The 18118-nt window shown below is 37.7% G+C and overlaps 2 protein-coding genes across 3 annotated transcripts in view; both read right to left on the bottom strand.

The window, feature by feature from the left end:
• The window catches only part of LOC122654282 (S-adenosylmethionine synthase 1), a 30896-nt gene extending 14998 nt beyond the window's left edge, over positions 1–15898 (bottom strand). The window contains exons 1-2 of one of the 2 annotated variants that reach the window (XM_043848296.1): positions 15888–15898; positions 10848–10866 (exon numbers count right to left, since the gene is read on the bottom strand). The gene's annotated coding sequence lies outside the window, so the exon portion shown is untranslated. Of the gene's footprint in view, positions 1–7006; positions 7042–10847; positions 10867–15887 lie in introns of those variants that run through there. The other variant, XM_043848294.1, reaches the window with a different exon arrangement.
• LOC122654283 (1,4-dihydroxy-2-naphthoyl-CoA thioesterase 1-like) lies at positions 9000–13683 on the bottom strand. Its single transcript, XM_043848298.1, has 3 exons — positions 13527–13683; positions 13166–13357; positions 9000–9210 (listed from the first exon to the last, which is right to left on the bottom strand). The coding sequence occupies exons 1-3, from the start codon at positions 13662–13664 to the stop codon at positions 9052–9054; spliced, it is 489 nt and encodes a 162-aa protein (XP_043704233.1). The 5' UTR covers positions 13665–13683; the 3' UTR covers positions 9000–9051.
• Positions 15899–18118: the final 2220 nt, after the last annotated feature.

Here is an 18118-nt window from a genome sequence, read left to right as displayed (position 1 = left end):
TTTGACGGGTGTTTAGAACAGGGATATGGCAAAGGTGGGGTTTTAGGATTACCAGGCTAGTTACGGAAATAGCAGTGATCTGTAGAATGATTGCTGCGACGCCAAATATTGCTCCAAAAACGTCCAATATAAGAGCCACCACGACCGCGACCACCACGGCCACGACCCCAACGACCTCCACGCCCCCCACGTTAAGAAGCAGGAGACACGGATTCAGCAGTCGATCCAGAACGTTGAACAGTGTTTGCAGTTGGAGAACTGGCTGCAAGAGGAGCATCTGTAAGTGCAAGCTTGGTCATAGTACCTTAAAGAAATTCATGACTCAAGAGCATGGCATGGAGGTCATCATAAGAGATTGGTTCAAGCCGAGTGAGAAGAGACGAGACCATGTCGCAGAATTCTATTTTCAAACCACGAAAAATATGAAGGTTGAAGGTGCTAGGACGGAGTGTCTGTCCTACTGCATTGAGTTCGAAACAATAGTTTTAGCACGTTGCAAAAATTCAGAAACCGATTCTTCAGGCTTTTGAGTCAATTTGGTGAGAGCCATGTTGAGAGACATGATTCTACTCTCAGATGGAGTAGAGAATGCGGTGGACAGGGTGTCCCAAAGGGCATGGTTGGTCTTCTTGCCAAGCACTAGAGGGAAGACTTCATCAGAAAGAGAAGCAAGAAGAAGGCTGCGTATCATCGAGTCTTGACGACGCCATTTAGCACTAGCAGTCGAATCATCAGGGCATGGGGTTGTACCATCGAGATGCCCAAATAAATTTAAACCATCAAGGAACGGCTCAACTTGAGAGTGCCAGAACAAATAATTCTTCGGTGTAAGCTTGAGGGAGATATAGTGGTGAGCATTAGGGAAAGAAAAAGAGGTAGAAGAAGAAGAGATAGGGGAAGGAGAGGAGGACTCAGTGCCTTCCATTAGAGAAAAAGAGAGAAAACGGTCCAGGAAGGATGGAGAGAACTTGTTGGAGTATTAGGTTGATCTGGATACCATAATGAATTGTAATTTGTTTCCTTAGTTTCATTGATTCTCCAATGAGAGTATATATAACAATTGCAATAGATGAGATAGCTCACCAGAATATAAAGAGAAATAAATATTGTAATACACAGTTTTCATGTAGGACGGATTCCAGAAATCTTGAGCAATCTTGTGCAGGACTCCATATCACATGTGAGAATACATAGTTTCCATGTAGGACGGATTCCAAAAATCTTGAGCAATCTTGGATAGGACTCCATATCACATGTGATGGAAATCAATATCACATGTGATGAAAATCAATATCAAATGTGATGAAAAAGGGAGAGAGAGTGTATCATCATATTAGTACTAGTCCCACCGCGTTGATCGCCACTCTTTTTGGTTGTTTTCTAATTCCCAGAATTTTTCTTTTTTTGTTCTTTTTTTCTCCGTTTTCCCTTTCGTTTTTTCCTCCAATCAAGCCTAAATCCACCACTGCCGCCCTTACTAAATCTGTGGTGTTGGTAGAGGAATAGGCAAGGGAGGGAGACTCGGTGGTGGAATTGATAAAGGAGGAGTTGGAGGTGGTGCTGGAGGTGGAGCTTCACGATGGTGATGGTGTTAATGGTGGGTGGCGGTGGCGGTGGCGGCGGCGGTGGTGGTGGTAGTATTGTGTATGTGCAAGAAGATGATGATTTGGAGAAGATGAGGGCATTTTGGTCTTTTTAAATTTTAGCAAATAGGTCAGGGCATTTAGGCCTTTTCAAATTTTAGAAAAGATAGAAGAGTAGTTTGGTCATTTTTTTAGTATTTAACACTTGGTGTGGACTTAAATGCCTTTAGGTGGAAAAGTAGGGGTGGTACGTGGAATTTTTAGGGGATACGTGTGGACTCGTCAAAATCTTAAGGGGGCATGAGGAATATTGGGTGCATTTTAGGGGGTATGCATATTTAACCCTTTTTTTTTTAAACAAATCCTTTTTGTATATTATTTTTTCATTGATACGTACCGTCCCATCAATCCCTAATCGGTTAAAACACGTTATCAGCATCATCCGATACCGATACTTAGACCCGGGTACCTGCACTTAGATGTTCCATTATAAATTGAAAAAAAAAAAAAAAGAATAAATTGCCAAATGAAAAAATATTGCTGCCCATTCTATTTATCTTAGGATAGTAGCATTTATGACCGAATGTAATTTGGGTTGGGCCAACCAAAGTCCGACCATCCTGGCCCAAAAATTATCGTTATCCAGTTTAACCATCTTGAACCAAAAAATTGTAAAGCGAAGCTAAAGTTGATCTCAGCCAACTTAAAGGCCCATTAATATGTTTTGAGGTTCGAGTTTATCTTCTTTACCCACAATGAAGAGAAAATCTCTTAATCCACGAGATCTGGACATCACCTTGAAAAGGGTGAAGAAAAATTTGACCTAAACTAAAATATGAATAAATATCATCCCCATCTTTTCTAAGTATCCATAATATCAAAACCCTCCCACAGGTTTTGAGGAGTGATAATACCCTTCCTTATTTTTTAAAGATTCTATCAACAGTTCCCTAAATGGTTAACGGTGTTAAAAGAACAAATCAATATTTAGTTAGAGATATAAAAAAAAAAGGCTGAATCCTTTCTCCCTTGCAAAAGGGAATCGAGAGAAAGAAAAAGGCGCCATTGACGATTTGCAAGCATCCTCCACCATGGAAGACCTTCAAGCATCGAACGCTACAACGTATGTGGACCTGCTGCTATTCTCTTCTGTCACTGTAATCTCTTTCTTCTCTCACTCTCATTTCTCTCCCGTTCGTTTCAATGGACACGTAGTGATTTGAGTGGAAATGCATCGTCAGATTCTAATTTAAATACATAGAACGCAGAGAAAATCTAGGTCTCACAACGAATTTAAGTTTCACGAGTATTTAATTTTGTTTCAAAATCTTATTATTTCTGAATTTAACAATTGGGTTTCATTTCCCTGCTGCAAGTGAAATGGAGTGGAAATGATTTGACTGTGATTTGTTAGTATGTTTCGGAGGAGGGAAGCTTAATTAATTGTGTCGTTTGTTGATGGAGGAGTGGAATGGCGGCTCTGTTTATATCTGTTTGGTTTGAATGCCACTAGCGACAGGGAAGGAGGCGATTCTAAGATGCATATTATGGATGCTTTCTAATGGGGAAGGTGTTTGACTGAAATCATGGCTCTTACTCTGCTACAAAGCTCAGTTAACGACATTGGGATCGGGAGAAGAAGAAAGAAGAAGAATAAACGCAGAGGGTTTTGGAGTTGAAGAGGGTAAAATTGGAATAAAATTGCATTAAAGGTATTATGGAGTTTTAGAAAATTTGTAAATGCCCACGTCATCACTTAATGGCGTTTTTTAACGATTAGGGTAGGATTGATAGAATCTTTCAAAAATAGGGGAAGGCATTATCATTATTCAAAACCTGGGGGAGAGGTTTGATATTATGGATACTGAGAGGGGAAAAAAGAAAATAAAGGGAAGATGACTTGCAACCTTAATCCTAGTGTAACTCTGAAACCCATTGTCCCCATTGCCACCCTCAAGCCCATCGTCCCGATCACAACCTGAATCCTAACGTCTCCATTGCAACTTAAATTCCATCGTAACTCTGAAACCGATTGTCCCCATCGCAACCCTAAAAACCGATCACAATCTGAATCCATCAAATTCTGAAACTAAATGCAACATGAAACCAGAGATTGAAATAAGATCACAGACATTGAGTTCAGAGCCCTAGCGGATGCAAGCCCCATTCTTCATCTGACAGAGCAAATCAAAGCAAAGATTGCAAGAGAGTGTGTTTGAGGTATCTGTTGGATTTATGTGTCCATCAAATTCGATTCGGTCCGGTTTAATCCGATTTTACTTTGTATTGAACCTTTATATATGTTGGTTTAATATTATCACATGCGATATAAACTTTTTGAGCATTATATGTCCGTAATTATTACTTAAAATGGTAGTCACGACTAGGGTTTGGGCTGGGCACCCTTATCATAAGGTCGTCTCATTGGGTATGCCTAGACATGTGATGTCAGGGTACGAATGCGAGTACTCACATGTTCGATGTGTGTATTGATGAAGAATCTACTTTGTCAATTCCCTCATGTATTACTGCCAGATGTAGGAAGGGATAGACATGTGTCACCAATGCCCCGTACCTGAGGGGACACTGTCACTGCAAAGTGTGACCGCATTCTTTGGTTCATCAATGACTGAGGCTCAAGTGAGTCAAAATCGGTTTTATGGGAATCCGCGAACACTTTGTGAGTGAAGGAGTTACTCAACATGGTCACCACTGCCCGATTGGGGAACACCGAGATTTGAGGTTGTCTGTGTATGGTCGGATCGGAATCTGGATCCAGTATAGTTTTGGAAATGGTTTTTGCAAAACCTATTTTACATAAAATAATAGATTATATACAGTTATTTGATTAAAGTATTTTTCGAGTTTTGCGGGACCTGATCAGATACGCAAACATTCTTATATGGACATGTACTATGGAATGGGGTTTGGCAGTACAAGTGTACATGCCCTAGATTCCATAATGATGGTGTTGATTAGTGGAGGGGTTGTACATGATAATTTATTATCATGTAGGGAGTTATTTAAAATTTGCTAAAATAATTGGTTCTTTATTTAATTAATGGATATGGTGCTAATTATAATTATTCATAAATTAAAATAATTAATTAATTATATCATTCTCTATTAGATTTTGCTTTTTTACCAATTAGAAGCACTTTGAGTTTAAACAGAAAAACCAACAAGGAGAGAGAGAGTCAGACTCTCACTGGGATTTTTCCCATCTAGGATTTTAGAAACCCTAGCATTATAAAACACCAAAAATCGCAGAAGGGGGCAGAGCTCCACGTTTTTGGCTGCCCCCCCTCTGGACAAATTTTTGGTTCCCCTCTCTCTCTTGTGGTCTTTTCTTTGCCTTCTTCTTGCTCTCTACTTTGTTTGAGAGTTAGGATTTTGGAAACCCAGATCTATGCTTGAAGAACTGAAGAGCATCTAGGATTGGCTTGAAGAACCTTGGTTGCACCATTGGAGGTTCAGATCTATTTACTTGGAGTGCTCATTGGAGGAAAAACCATTGTCTATTGGAGGAGCAACACTTGAGGCTCATCAGGTTAGCAATTCTATATTAATTCCTGTTGATTTAATTGTATTGATTATTCATGGGATGTGAAAGTAACCCGAATTCCGCTGCCCATTCGGGTATGGGATGGATCCCTCTATCCATAGGATGGAATATATATGACTTTTCTCTATGATATGGATCCCAATAATTTTATAGGACGTCAAAGAGACGGACTGGGCATTGGTTGGCAATACCAAACCCTAATAGGGTTCCATTAGGGCATCATGGGCAACCATGAAAAACCCTAAAATTGAAAATATGATACCCAAGCCAGATTAGGGTGCCCTAGGGCAACCCTAGGGTTCCCAAGGGACAACCCTGGAGATGCCAAGAGTTGGGAACTCGGAACTTATATTATTATTGGTTTACAAAGGTGAACCACCATGATCCCATGGAGCGTAGCACTGCCTATAGTATCTTCTTCTACCGAGCACTTCCTTTTTTCTGTTTTTATTATTATGTGAATGGATGAGCACCTGAAGAATGGGAAAGGTCTGTTAACGGGAGGATAGCTTTGGCCATGATTTCCTTGTCTGATGACAAGGCTTTCCCTTTGTTGTCTGGGAGGGTGGAATCGGAGGGTGAGAGGGAGGTTGATTGTCCAGTTCCGATTGAGGGTTATGCTCTGAAGGGTTGCGAGGGTAATGGTGTTGCTGGAATCATCTGTTCTTGAAGGTGGACCTTGTGCCTTGCTTGTCATTCTATTATTCTTAGGCACTGGGAAAGAAGCATGCAGCTTCAGAAGGTTGATTCGAAAATTAGCCAATTTGGGTTTCTCTTCCAGGTCTCCCTTTTCATCTTTGGGGTGAAGAAGGGCTTAGCATTGTAGGATCCATTCCTATGCTACAACCTTTTTTCTTCTTTGTTCTGCTATAACTAGCTATAGGGATTCCTTAATCAACTCATAATGATTGATTGGTGAGCTAGTATCGATAAGTTATACCTGCAACTCATCTTCCCTTTTTTCAAACCCTAAAAGATTTGGGGATGATGAGTTGTGGGTTTTTTTTCTTCTTGCAAGGGCACTTTTGTCACTTTACCCCTTGATTTTAACATTGATAGTCCTAAACTAACGGAATAGGGGCATGTGTTAACTTTTAAGAATCTCAGGTAGGGCTGTAAACGGATCGGATTTGGCTCGGATTCACTACTATCCGAATCCGAATCCGTTTACCAAACGCCATATCCGAATCCGATCCGATATCCGACGGACTTTTAAAATGTATTACCATATCCGAATCCGGGAGTTTATCGGATATCCGGATATTATCCGATCCGATAAGCTCTTCGATTAGTGAACACATCTGACATTATAATTATGGCCTCCTTCGAGCCATTGATTAAGATTCAAAACCAAAGCACACAAAGGAGTCACAGAAATCAATTATAAATTATTTTAGATCCACATCTCTGCTTTTTCTCTCCTTCAAGTTGCATCTAAAAGCTCACAAAAGAAGATTCTGTTTTGCTATAGAAGATATAGATTGAAGCAGGGTAGGGATTTATTACAGATCCGAAAAGATAAGAAATTAAAACAATATTACAACTCAAAGGCAAGATCCAGTATGGATCAGACAAAGAAAAAACTTCAAAGAAAAACAAGATTGGATTAAGGTCGATGCATCTGAACGCTCTAGTGTATAGTGTCGATGATTAGCTTGCTTCGATTCTCCATTTTCACTGTCTTCTTCACTGAGATTTCGCCTTAAATCTCTCTTTTCTCAAACCTTAGATTCAGGTTTTCATTTCTTTTTTCTCTCCTTTCCCTCCGTTTTCTCTCCTTTATCTCTATTTTCTCACTCCGAACAAAGATCGCCAAAAATCCCTTTTAGAAACCCTTCTCTATCTTTTTCTCCTGTTTTCTCTCTTCTCTCCCTTTTCTCTCTCGCCCAGAACGAAAAGATGGTGAAGAAACCTAATCAAGAGTTGAGATGGAAAAACAAAAAAAGGGAAATCAGAAGGCAGAACCTACCGTTGCCGGTTGCGTGTGTGTCGCTGTCGGTGAGAATCGAGAGTCGAGAGGGTTGTGCATATGCTGTTGCCGGTGCCGATGCCGAGTCGAGAATTGAGAGTGAGAGTTGAGGTCTTGAATGACCTTGAGGCTTGAGTGCAGAGTGTCGTTGAAGGTGAGGGCTTGAGACATTGAGACTTGAAAGACAAGAGTGAAAGAGTACAAACAGAAATGGGATTAGTCGATTAGGGTTTAGGCCGTATTACCAAAATAACCTTAAAAAATAAAGTTGTAAATGAAAAGTTAAACGGATCGGATATCCTATTGGAAACGGGGAACTATCCGAATCCGTATCCAATTAGTTATCGGACGGATTCGGATAGTTTCCAAACGGATACGGATAGTAATTTTTCGAATACGGATAGTCTTAAACGGATTCGAACACGGATCAGATTCGGATTTTCGGCTATCCATTTACAGCCCTAATCTCAGGGGAGCACTCATAATTTTTCAAAACTGAGGGGTGTTTTTGTAATTACGTGATATCTCAGGAGAGATATGTAAAAAAACCCAAACCAAAATCGAATCATTTAGTAAACGATTTCACATGTTGAAATTGAAACCATTTATAAATTGGTTTCAGTTTAATCGGTTTTATAAGGTTTTTACCTTTTTTTAATTCAAACGACTACTTTTCATTACATTTCTTTCACTTTGTTTTCCTTTAAATGGAATTCTTATATGTTTTCTTTAAATAATTGTTTATTTGCACTATTACCATATTTATTAATTATTTATTGTTACCATTAATACTTAATTATTGTCATTATTAATATTTGTTTTGGTTTAAACGGTTCAATTAAACAATTTAAACCATTACGGTTTGACAGTTTCAGTGTAAACGACTTGGTTTGATTTTGATAAACGGTTTCGGTTTAATTTTGACACCCTTAGTTTTTTGTAATTTTGTAATACCCAAACTCAATTTGGATACTTTATTTAACCTAAAGATTGAGTAGATAATTTTGTAAATAGAAAACCCAATTTTTCCCTAAAAATATATGTATTACAAGACTAAAAAAGTAAAAAAGAATGTAATTGACGTTGGAAATTGGAATCAAGGTTTTATTAGGCACTATGTTTGGAAGCCAAGAAAAGAAAAGAAAAAAAAACCGGTTGAATCATTGTGCGATTGTAGTTTTTGTCTTTTTATGCTCTCTTTTTTTTTCTTTCTTTTTCTTGGCTTTCAAACATAGCTTTAATTCACGATATTGGATTTGGTATCAGTCATGTCAATACCAATCTGATATCCTACGTTTATTGAATTTGGCACAAAATCATGAATAAGCTCAGTCAATGACTGTCCAGCATTTGGTAGCTCCAAAAATGCAAAAAAGACTACCTTACTGGCCGATACCAATGATAGTATCGGTATCATATTAGTATCGGTCACGTTCAATACCAATATGGATACGGATAGGTTGATATGATTATACCTAAAACCCTGGTTTAAACCACTCATTGATGTAGAGTCAACCGAAACCCCTTCCTACACTGTTCATTCTACTGCCTTTATCTAAAGATATCTCATCATTGATTCACTAGAAAAGACTAACTTAGTTGTTAATGTTAAAAAATGCCAAATTATTATTAAAATTTTGGTATACATTAATTTTCAGAATAGATTTTGGGTCTAGAACGAATTCTAAAACTTGATTATTCTTCTCTATCTCTCGCATAGGAATGTGCTCTAATTAAACCCAAAATCTATTCGAAAAATGGATACCAGAGACAGCCTAAGTAAGTTGTTAATGGCAAAAACGAAAATTTAAAAGGCAGATATACAGAGAACATAGCCTACAGTAGTGTAGGATTATCAAATTTAGATTTCACTAATAATAATAATAATAACAATAATAATCATAGTAATAATAATGATAATTAGCATGGATTGATTATAACTTTGCATACTTCATGAGGGGCACAGCAGCATTTGTGGCATTCGCTGGAATGGGCAAGTTTGATAGAATGCTGACATTGCATGTTGATATCAAAACTTTTGTACTCTCAGGGTTCATAGGAATATTGATCTTCCAGAGTTGCACCCTCCATACCTTTACAAACAAACAAATTCATCATATAAGAGAGGATAGTTTTGAAACTTATAAATAGGCAAAATTGGAACACCACTTTTATTCATTAACTTTTACTGGACTCAACTAGTTTAATATATATAATGTTTACCAAAAACCCATAAAATTTTAAGAAACAAAAAACATATACAATAGTTAAGTTTTTATTTCATCAGTTTTTCTAACATTTATTATTAGACAAAGTTTTCCTCCACCCATAGAAGATGGTTCACCCATCATCCTAGCGTTCACAAACCCTATAGGGTTTTAGTGTTTTCCTCCAAAATACTCTCATGAGTCGTGATATTCTCTCCCGTCCATCTGACAGTCACGGTGAATAGCGGGTGGAGGAAGACTCGCTCCTTTATTATTTGTCATATTTTCTCACTTTACAATAATTTAGTAACAAAGTTCTATCACACTTGGATAAATATTTGTCATGTGGCAATTTGTTTGATTTATAAATTTGGTTTACCTATTACCCATATCACCATCTATCTATCTATAGTAAAAGATGTACGTCGATTTGGATCTGGCCTCCTAAAAAAACGGTGTACCTAGGGCATGAGGCTTCCACCACTGTGAGGCCTAAAGAGGGTCATATTATATGTAACATTACCCCGACTTTGCAAAGATGCTGTATCCCAACTAGAACCCTCATCACTAAGTTGTAATGGAACCTTACCATTGCGCCTTCCTAATGTTATTATAAGATTTAAAAGAAGAAATTTTTTTTTTTTTTTTTTGATGAAAAGGTCTAAAAGAAGTTTGAAAGTCAAAGTGTACACTAACTATTTGAAAATCAAAGGAAAAAGCGTATAAATGATGGGCCATACAATTGAGATAGATTTCCAAAGCTGAGCGACGGTTTATCAAGGGGGGTCTGCAACCTATCCAATAACTACCCACCAAATCATTAACCAAGTAGTGATTGAAAAGTAAAAAACAAGACAAAATATTTCTGAGTTAACACTTGATAGAAGTATTTTTCCTGTTATTTTATAGTTATGAATTACTACACACAATGAATTTGAGTAATTCAAAAAATTATCAAATTCTTGGGATTCTGCAGTAATTAGCAAGTATTTTGAGTAATCATAATTCAGCCAAAATTTTAGGATATATAACGCTTCACTATTTACCACATGACAGTATATGGATAAATGTGATAGAGGACCAGGCAAGCATCTCATTGGTACAATTTCACATTAAAATGAGTAAAGCAAGTAGCTACAATTACAAAAGATATCATTTTGTAATTTATATTCATCTCCTTTGATGACATTTTGGTAAATTTACTAACATTTTGAATCAGAGTTTGAGCAACTTTCCTTACTGTCACTAAAATTTGGTCATTAAAATGTATGTGGGGTTCTCTATCACATGGACTAACCGATATACTGCCAAGTCGCAAATAATGAAGCGTTGTAATCTACTAGGCATAACGACACCTAGAAAGACACATAAGAAAGTTATAATCTAATTTTTTTTAATTGACTGGTCTTTTGTTCTCTAAATTTTCAAACATAAATGTTTAATACTCAAATATGTCTCCAACTTTTCCTTCTTCCATATTTCATTTTTGGGGAAAATTATCTGTACACAGATTCTTTCCCATGCTCTCTCACAAAAAAGTGAGTATACTATATATATATTTTTTAATTATTTTTATCTATTTTAAAAATAAGCGGTCCACATGAATTGATACCTTTTTTCAGACCGAAGATTTCTTCCCATGTTGACAACGTGGGAAACCATCTCCCTTCACTTTTTTAGCCTAGTTTTGTTGTTTTTTCTTTCAAATTTACAAATTGTATAAAATCTAAATTTTCACATTCTGAATCCAAATTTGTTAACTATGCTTGAGAGTCAGACCCTTATCTGAAAACATAGGTAAAGTGGGATTTTGGATTTTTGATACTCGAACTAATATATCCAAGTATAAAATAAAACGTGAACAACCAATCCCACCAAGGCTTTTAGATGGATTAGCAAAGATTGGTTGGTTATAAATCAACCCTAAAATGAATGATCTCATTTCATGATACTAAAAACTGCTTGGAAGTTATTGCCTTTTACAGTTCTCATATAGATGTTCAGTGAAGGAAAGGAGAAAAAATGCTCCACGTTAGGGTGAAAAAGTCTGGATGAAGGAAAGGAGAAAAAATGCTCCACATTAGGGTGATAAAGTCTGCCAAAACCTAACATTTCATCCCATCTTCAAGAGTCAATGATACTAATTTGAAACATGATTAATCCATGGTGGGTAGTGGAAACTTTCTAAATCATGTGCCACATGGCACAGATCGAGTGGACCATTGTCCAAGCAGTGATTGTAAATTTGTAACCTAAAATTTCATCTCATCTCAAGAGTCAATGCCACAACAGTGATTATACCTTTTTTTGTGCCTATATTTAAAGGGATGGTTTGGAAGACAATTCTATAACTGTTTAGAATTTAACATTTTTTTTTGATTACCTCTTGTTTTATTCTCCGATGATTTTTAAAATAAGACTATAAAAAAAAAATTTAAAATAAATTGAAAATGATTTGTCATTATCAAAAGATCTCATTGTAATGCATAATTTTCGATAATGTATGACATTATTATTGTCATTTAAAAAAATTATGTATCATAACAAAAGGACAAAAAAAATATATTGTCATATATCACATAACTCGCATGGAACCGGCCACCCCCATGTAACCAAATCCACCAACTAGCAAGTAACTAGGCAAAAATACAATGAAGATCATGTCAGCAACAGATTCCCACACATCCCTCCTTAAGAGGGAGGCCTCCCACATAGGCCTATTATCTATCATGTGTTAGGCAAGATTGGGCATAAGATGCCCTACGCACATATATCAAGTATTTATTGAAATAAGATTGTTGGGTCTAGAGTAAATCCAGAGAAGGTCGAGATGTCAACCCTCCTACCCCCTACCCCCTAGGATCTGTATCACCTCCAGTTTGCTGACCGGCCCAGTTCCCCAGTTCCTCTAACAAAGGGGGGCTGAAATGACCTCTCTACCCATGCCCAAACACCCTACCCTGGTGGGGTCCACCATCCCCCTATTAGAGGAACTGGGGAACTGGGCCGGTCAGCAAACTGGAGGTGATAATTTTCCCTACCCCCTACCCCCTACCCCCTACCCTCCTTAGAATAGTAGTAGCAGTATAGTAAAGTAATAAAAAGTAATAAATTTGGTCCAGTGAACCCCCTTATTGGCCTCCAATGGTTTCTTGTCTGCCCAATGTGAACATAGCAACAGAAAAAAAAAAAAACTCAACACAAATAGAGATGATTACCTGGCAAAATAAAGGTTTAGAATTGCACTAAAAATTAAACGGGGGGGGGGGGGGAGCGCTGGAAAACCGATTGGTGTTTAAAAATATGAATAAAAATGTCAAATACACATAGCCATTTCAGACTAAGCATTGTCCATCCATCGGTAAGAATTATTATATCATTCTTTCACTTGACCCACATTCACATTAATATCCTTTTGCCTTCCCATAAAACTTAATCACTCCCATGGGTTTCGGATCTTGAATGGAGTTTGATAGGAGAGGTCACTATGGCATCCCAATTGGTGTGATCATTTCACCCAAGTGAGGAAAATTTTTTAATCAGAAAAGCATCTTTGAGCCCCCAAACAAGTGTGACACATGAGAAACCATTTTGCCGCACTTGTGGTGGCTTCTCAAACCCTCGCACTTTTTACTTAATCAATTTGTGTGAATTGATGTTTATGAACTCGGGGCCTCGTTGGTGGGTGTGATTTTAGGAATTTTTATCCGTTGTTGTGTGGATCGTGCGGTATGTATGTACAATAGAATCAGTTGCAGCAGCGGATAAAGAAAGGTCTGTGACTTTAATGGTTATGGTGTGCTGTAAAGAAGGAAATAAAGTCTTTCACATCTCTACTAACCTGGAGAGTTCCGACGAGGTTAACTGGTGTTGCGTCGGCCATGACCATGTCGCCCAGGTAAGCCTCCGCCAAATGGTTGATGCTGAGCTCAATTCCGGCAATCCGACGGAATCCCGACGCCATATGAGCTCCCATACTTGCCAGTGACTCTGCAATCAGTGCCGCTATCCCCCCGTGCAACACCTTCCATCTCTGAATCATAATTATTAATAATAATTCGTAATTACAAGAAAGAAACGAAAATTAAGAACATCAATATTGATCAAACCAGACAAAACAGGTTAGGGTTTTGGTTTCGACTTTCAATTTTCAATTAGAAGAGAGGAAAAAACAAAAAAGAGGAATCGGGGTGAGCTCTCACCTGGCAACACTTATCGGTCACCTTTAGATGTCCCGTTAGCCTCTTCGGCGATACTTCCTCGATCTCGAACCCAAACATATGGAGTACTTCGTCCAGAGAAGCTGTCTTTGACGACGATGACTCTGAACCAGATCCCATAACTGATAATTAACCTCTCTCTCTCAAATCCGAAGGTTGCAGGTGGACCTTTCGGTTCTGAAGTGTTTTGTGGGTAATTGGGTAATAGTCCTTTAATTTTTGGGTTTTATTTCGTCAACTGAAAGAGGAAAGCAGGTGTAAGTTGCAGGTTGGCTTTCAACTACCATGACCAGTTAATTCCATTCTTCATTATTATACGCCAAATTAAAGAATTTCTCCTTCTCCATTTTTACATGATAAGTCAGATAAGTCAAAAGAAGTGGCTTGCATGCAATCCCTAACCAGAGAACCACTGAGTGTTTGAGAATCTTTTTGACTCTTAGAGTTTATTGATGTGGCCAATCATTGACCATGTATCAACGATGGATGGCGAAGTCTGGGGCAGTCGGGCTGCATGTGCAACACCAGACCCAAAGCGTTGTGCTTTGACCGCCTTACCTCTACTCGAGTAAGGCAGTCAAAGTGCGCCGCCTTAAGTCTGGCACTGCACATGCAGCCCAACTACCCAGATGCACAAGAGCCAGCTCAGATGGATTGATGGAAAATTGATCCTTATGGTAGTATCATCGTCCTGTAGCAACAACAAATCAAAATTCTTAAATGAGTGGTACCGATTATCAATTCAAGAATTTTTATTCTCTCAAGTGTAGTGGTCACCATCGAATGAACTTTAAATGTACACTCAAGACTACACCGCACTTGAGAGGATGAAGATTCCGAACCCAAGCTCATGTGGCATGGCTACGATCATGATCCGTTTCAACATAAATGTCGCAGAATTGATGGTGCTGTTAAGTCATTCAAAGGACCAGACCCATTTCCCACAACACTGGTGCGTTCTTGTTCTCTACTTCTTCTGGGAAGGGAAAAGGAAAGATGAAAGTGAAAGTATATGAATTTGAACACTACAAAGTGCTTTATTGAATACTAAAGCCGGGTAGTGGTGGTGTTCAAATCTATCTAGATCCTCTATTGCCGAGCTACCCGACATGACCGTGCTGCCAAGACACCGTAAGATGCGCAATCACCGCCTTACCCCTGCCCGAATGGGGTTAAGGCAGTCATTGCACACCTCATCGTGTCTTGGCAGCACAGTCTTGCCAGGCAGCTCAGTAGTAGAGGATTCAAATTGTCAATCTACTGGTTTCTGATTTACAATCAAACAAAACAAAGGGGGGGGTTACTGGTACCAATTTTTTTTGCCAAATCTAATAGAGAATAGTTGTAAGGGTGTCAATTGGTTCGGTTCCGGTCTCAAGGGATCAAGATTAGAACCATATCAATAAACTAATCCTTCCAAACCTGAAATCGATCTAGAACCATTAACTATTGGGTGGGCTGGTTCTAGTTCCTAGTTGGTTCCAAGAAGTCACCAAAAAAAAAAAAAAAAAAAAATTCTCTAACAAATGCTCTACATAAATTTAATAATATTATAATAAAATACTATTTTCAATCACATGAGATACGCAACTTACCATCATTTTTTTTTCTCAAATCATGAAACTATCCATAGTGCCTTTTATTATATATTCAATTAATAAGTAAGAACACCACCATCCTCATAAATTATGATTATTTTAAAGCATGTTCTTAAGTTAGAATTCTCAAATGGACCTTTAAATTAACAACAGAATCTTTTGTAAAATAGTATACGAGACAAGGGGCAGTAGTCAAAATTGAAAAAACTAAAAGAAAAAATAAATAAAGGGCTTTATCTTAGCTTTCATGACCTTAAAGTCTTAAGAAATATATAATATATAGGTCTAGGATGTGGATTTGTTCCGGTTCTAATGGCTCCTAATTGGTCTATCGGTTTTGAAACAGTTGGGAGACCAATAATGTTCGACAAATCCAAAACCGTTAGGAGACCAATAACGTACTTATCAATAGATCCATAACCGGCCCAATAAGCTATTGATATATTAGCTTGGGTGGAGAGGTTTTTTCTAGGGTCAAGCAATAGAGAGGCCCTTCAAAGCGTCATAACCCTAATAATTGCAACTACCCAATTGATGTGGGACTAAACCCCTTAAATTTTAGTCATAAAATATCAGTAAACATGCTATTCAACCAATATATGGAACTAAACCCCTCATTTTAGTCATGGAGCTGCAGTCATTGCATTAAGATGCAATTTTTCTTCTTGTATTTTTTTTTGTAATTTAATCAAATTTTTTTTATGTATATAATTTGAATTGGATTCAAATTTTATAGATAAATAAGAGATGATGAGATTTATTTAGATTTGTAAATAATAACAACTTAGTGGAAATTACGAAAACTTGTCTCCGTTAGTATCGCATCCTTGCCTTGCTTGTCCAACGTATTTCTATCTTCCCATTGAATTCCATGCTCATTTGCTAGCCTCTACCAATGGATGTTTTGTACACCCTCAAAATACTTAAAGGATTATCTTCTAACAATGGGTTTCCTTATCTTGTAGGGTAATAGTGTTACAGGTTCTACAAGTTTCTTTCAAACAACAGAGTTTGATGGAATAGCAATTGCACATGCATGCAGTGAAAATAAAAACTTGAACCTTCAGGAGAATCTTGGAAGTCCAAATAATTTTCCATACAACTTCAGGGATATTAGAAAGTCTTTCTAACTGATTGGGTTAAGATGGGCAATCTAGATTCTCTTAATCTGTTGGGTGACTTAACCGAGAACACACCTTTTGGGTTCATAACCCAACAAGATCTATCTTGACAATTTTCAGTGTTAAGAGGAATCTCAAGAAAACAACTAACCTCTTAAAAGGAGAAAAACACTCTCAACTTTGTAACATTCCACTCGTCTAGAGAGAGAGGATATAAGGTGAGAAACCCAAATATCTAAGCAATTCAGTGGTTAGCTAGGAGATCGAATATGAAAGCCCTCCAAGGATCTTACTCATTTGGTTAGAAGGACAAATTGTTTTGCTTGATGCAGGTTTCTTGGACACAGGCCAGAACTTGAAATCTGAGATTCTTAGTCTGGAGAAGGGATTGGAGCATGCGACTCGATTATATATGGTAATTGGAGAAATTTGGGGTACGAGGAAGGAACTGCTCGATTTTTTTGCCCACTTCCAAAGTGGCATGGTATTTAATTCCCCAACTTTTGAATCTTTCAAGCAGGATTTCTGATATTTCAATCCCTGTTATCCCTCACCCAAAGTCACTTTGCCCCTTCTAATAGGCATGATATCAAAAGGATATTGTTAACTTGTTATCTTAAGTTTATTTATATTTTCTTATTACAAAAAACAAAAAAAACAAAAAAAAAAACCCTTACTCATGGATCCTCCCAGATTTGGACTGAGTTTTTTTTTTTTTTTTTTTTGATGATTAAACAAGAAAATATGTATTAATATAAGGAGGTATATACAGTTTTGTTGATTAGTGCATGATGAGTCAGATTCGTAGCTACAGTTATACAAAAAGGTTCCCCCTGATCTATAAACTTAACGTTACTATACAAGTCTGAAATATAAAGCAGTTCTTTAATATGCTGCCAGGGCCAGGCTGATTTGGTTGGAGATGGAAGAACATCGGTGATCATAGAGTAGGAGCACCATACTTCTTGAATCTTCAACCCCAAAATTGAAGCTTGATCCAACCCAGTCCGAATACTATACAAAACCGGCTCCAGTTCCGACGAAGCAGGCTGAAAACCAGTAACAAAAAGGTAAGTCTTCCTCCTGTCAAAAAAATGTAAGACCATCCCGCTGTACTCAATCCTGGTGTGTTGTACCCTGCATAAATTAAAACATGAAAGTCTAGTTTTGGTAAGCCATGGAATTGTGAACTAGACAAGTAAATATCCGGATCATTATGTACAATCAGGGACGCAATATGTGGGGATGAGGGGGGGGGGGGAGGATAGCTTCATGTCAGATAAATAATGCGAAATTAGCTTTATAATCCGGGTCGGATTAGGACTTTCAGAACCAAACACTGCCTTATTTCGGGCATTCCAAATAAAGTAGCAAGTTATAATGAACACATTAAAAAACCAGATTAGAGATTGTTTATCGAGATTGGTTTTGAGGAACATAGAAATGCATAATTCTAGAAGATTTGGAGAGGCTAGAAATTCAGTTCTCTAACCTAGAGGTCCCGCCACCCATAGATGTTTAACCCAATCACAAGATATGAATAAGTGCCAGTATGATTCTGCACAATTTCCACAAAGAGCGTAGGAAGGGTCGATCGGAATCCATTTTGAGAGAGCAGTCTTGATAGAGAGTCCTGCATTCAGAAGATGCTAGAAGAAAATTTTAAATTTCGAATGGATGTGGAGTTTCCAAAGAAATTTCCACCAAGCATTTTTAATCAGATGAATACGCTTAATGGAAGGACTCAATCTAGTGGCAGCCAATTTAGTATTGAAAAGGCCCAGTTTGGAGGGTATATACCACCAGCCATCCTCATCATGAGAAAAATTGAGTAGAGTTAATTGTGTTAAGACAT

This window comes from Telopea speciosissima, chromosome 3, assembly GCF_018873765.1.
Source record: "Telopea speciosissima isolate NSW1024214 ecotype Mountain lineage chromosome 3, Tspe_v1, whole genome shotgun sequence".
NCBI classification, from domain to species: domain Eukaryota; kingdom Viridiplantae; phylum Streptophyta; class Magnoliopsida; order Proteales; family Proteaceae; genus Telopea; species Telopea speciosissima.
Note: the sequence above shows the minus strand (reverse complement) of the source record. Positions and strands in the feature narration are given on the sequence as shown.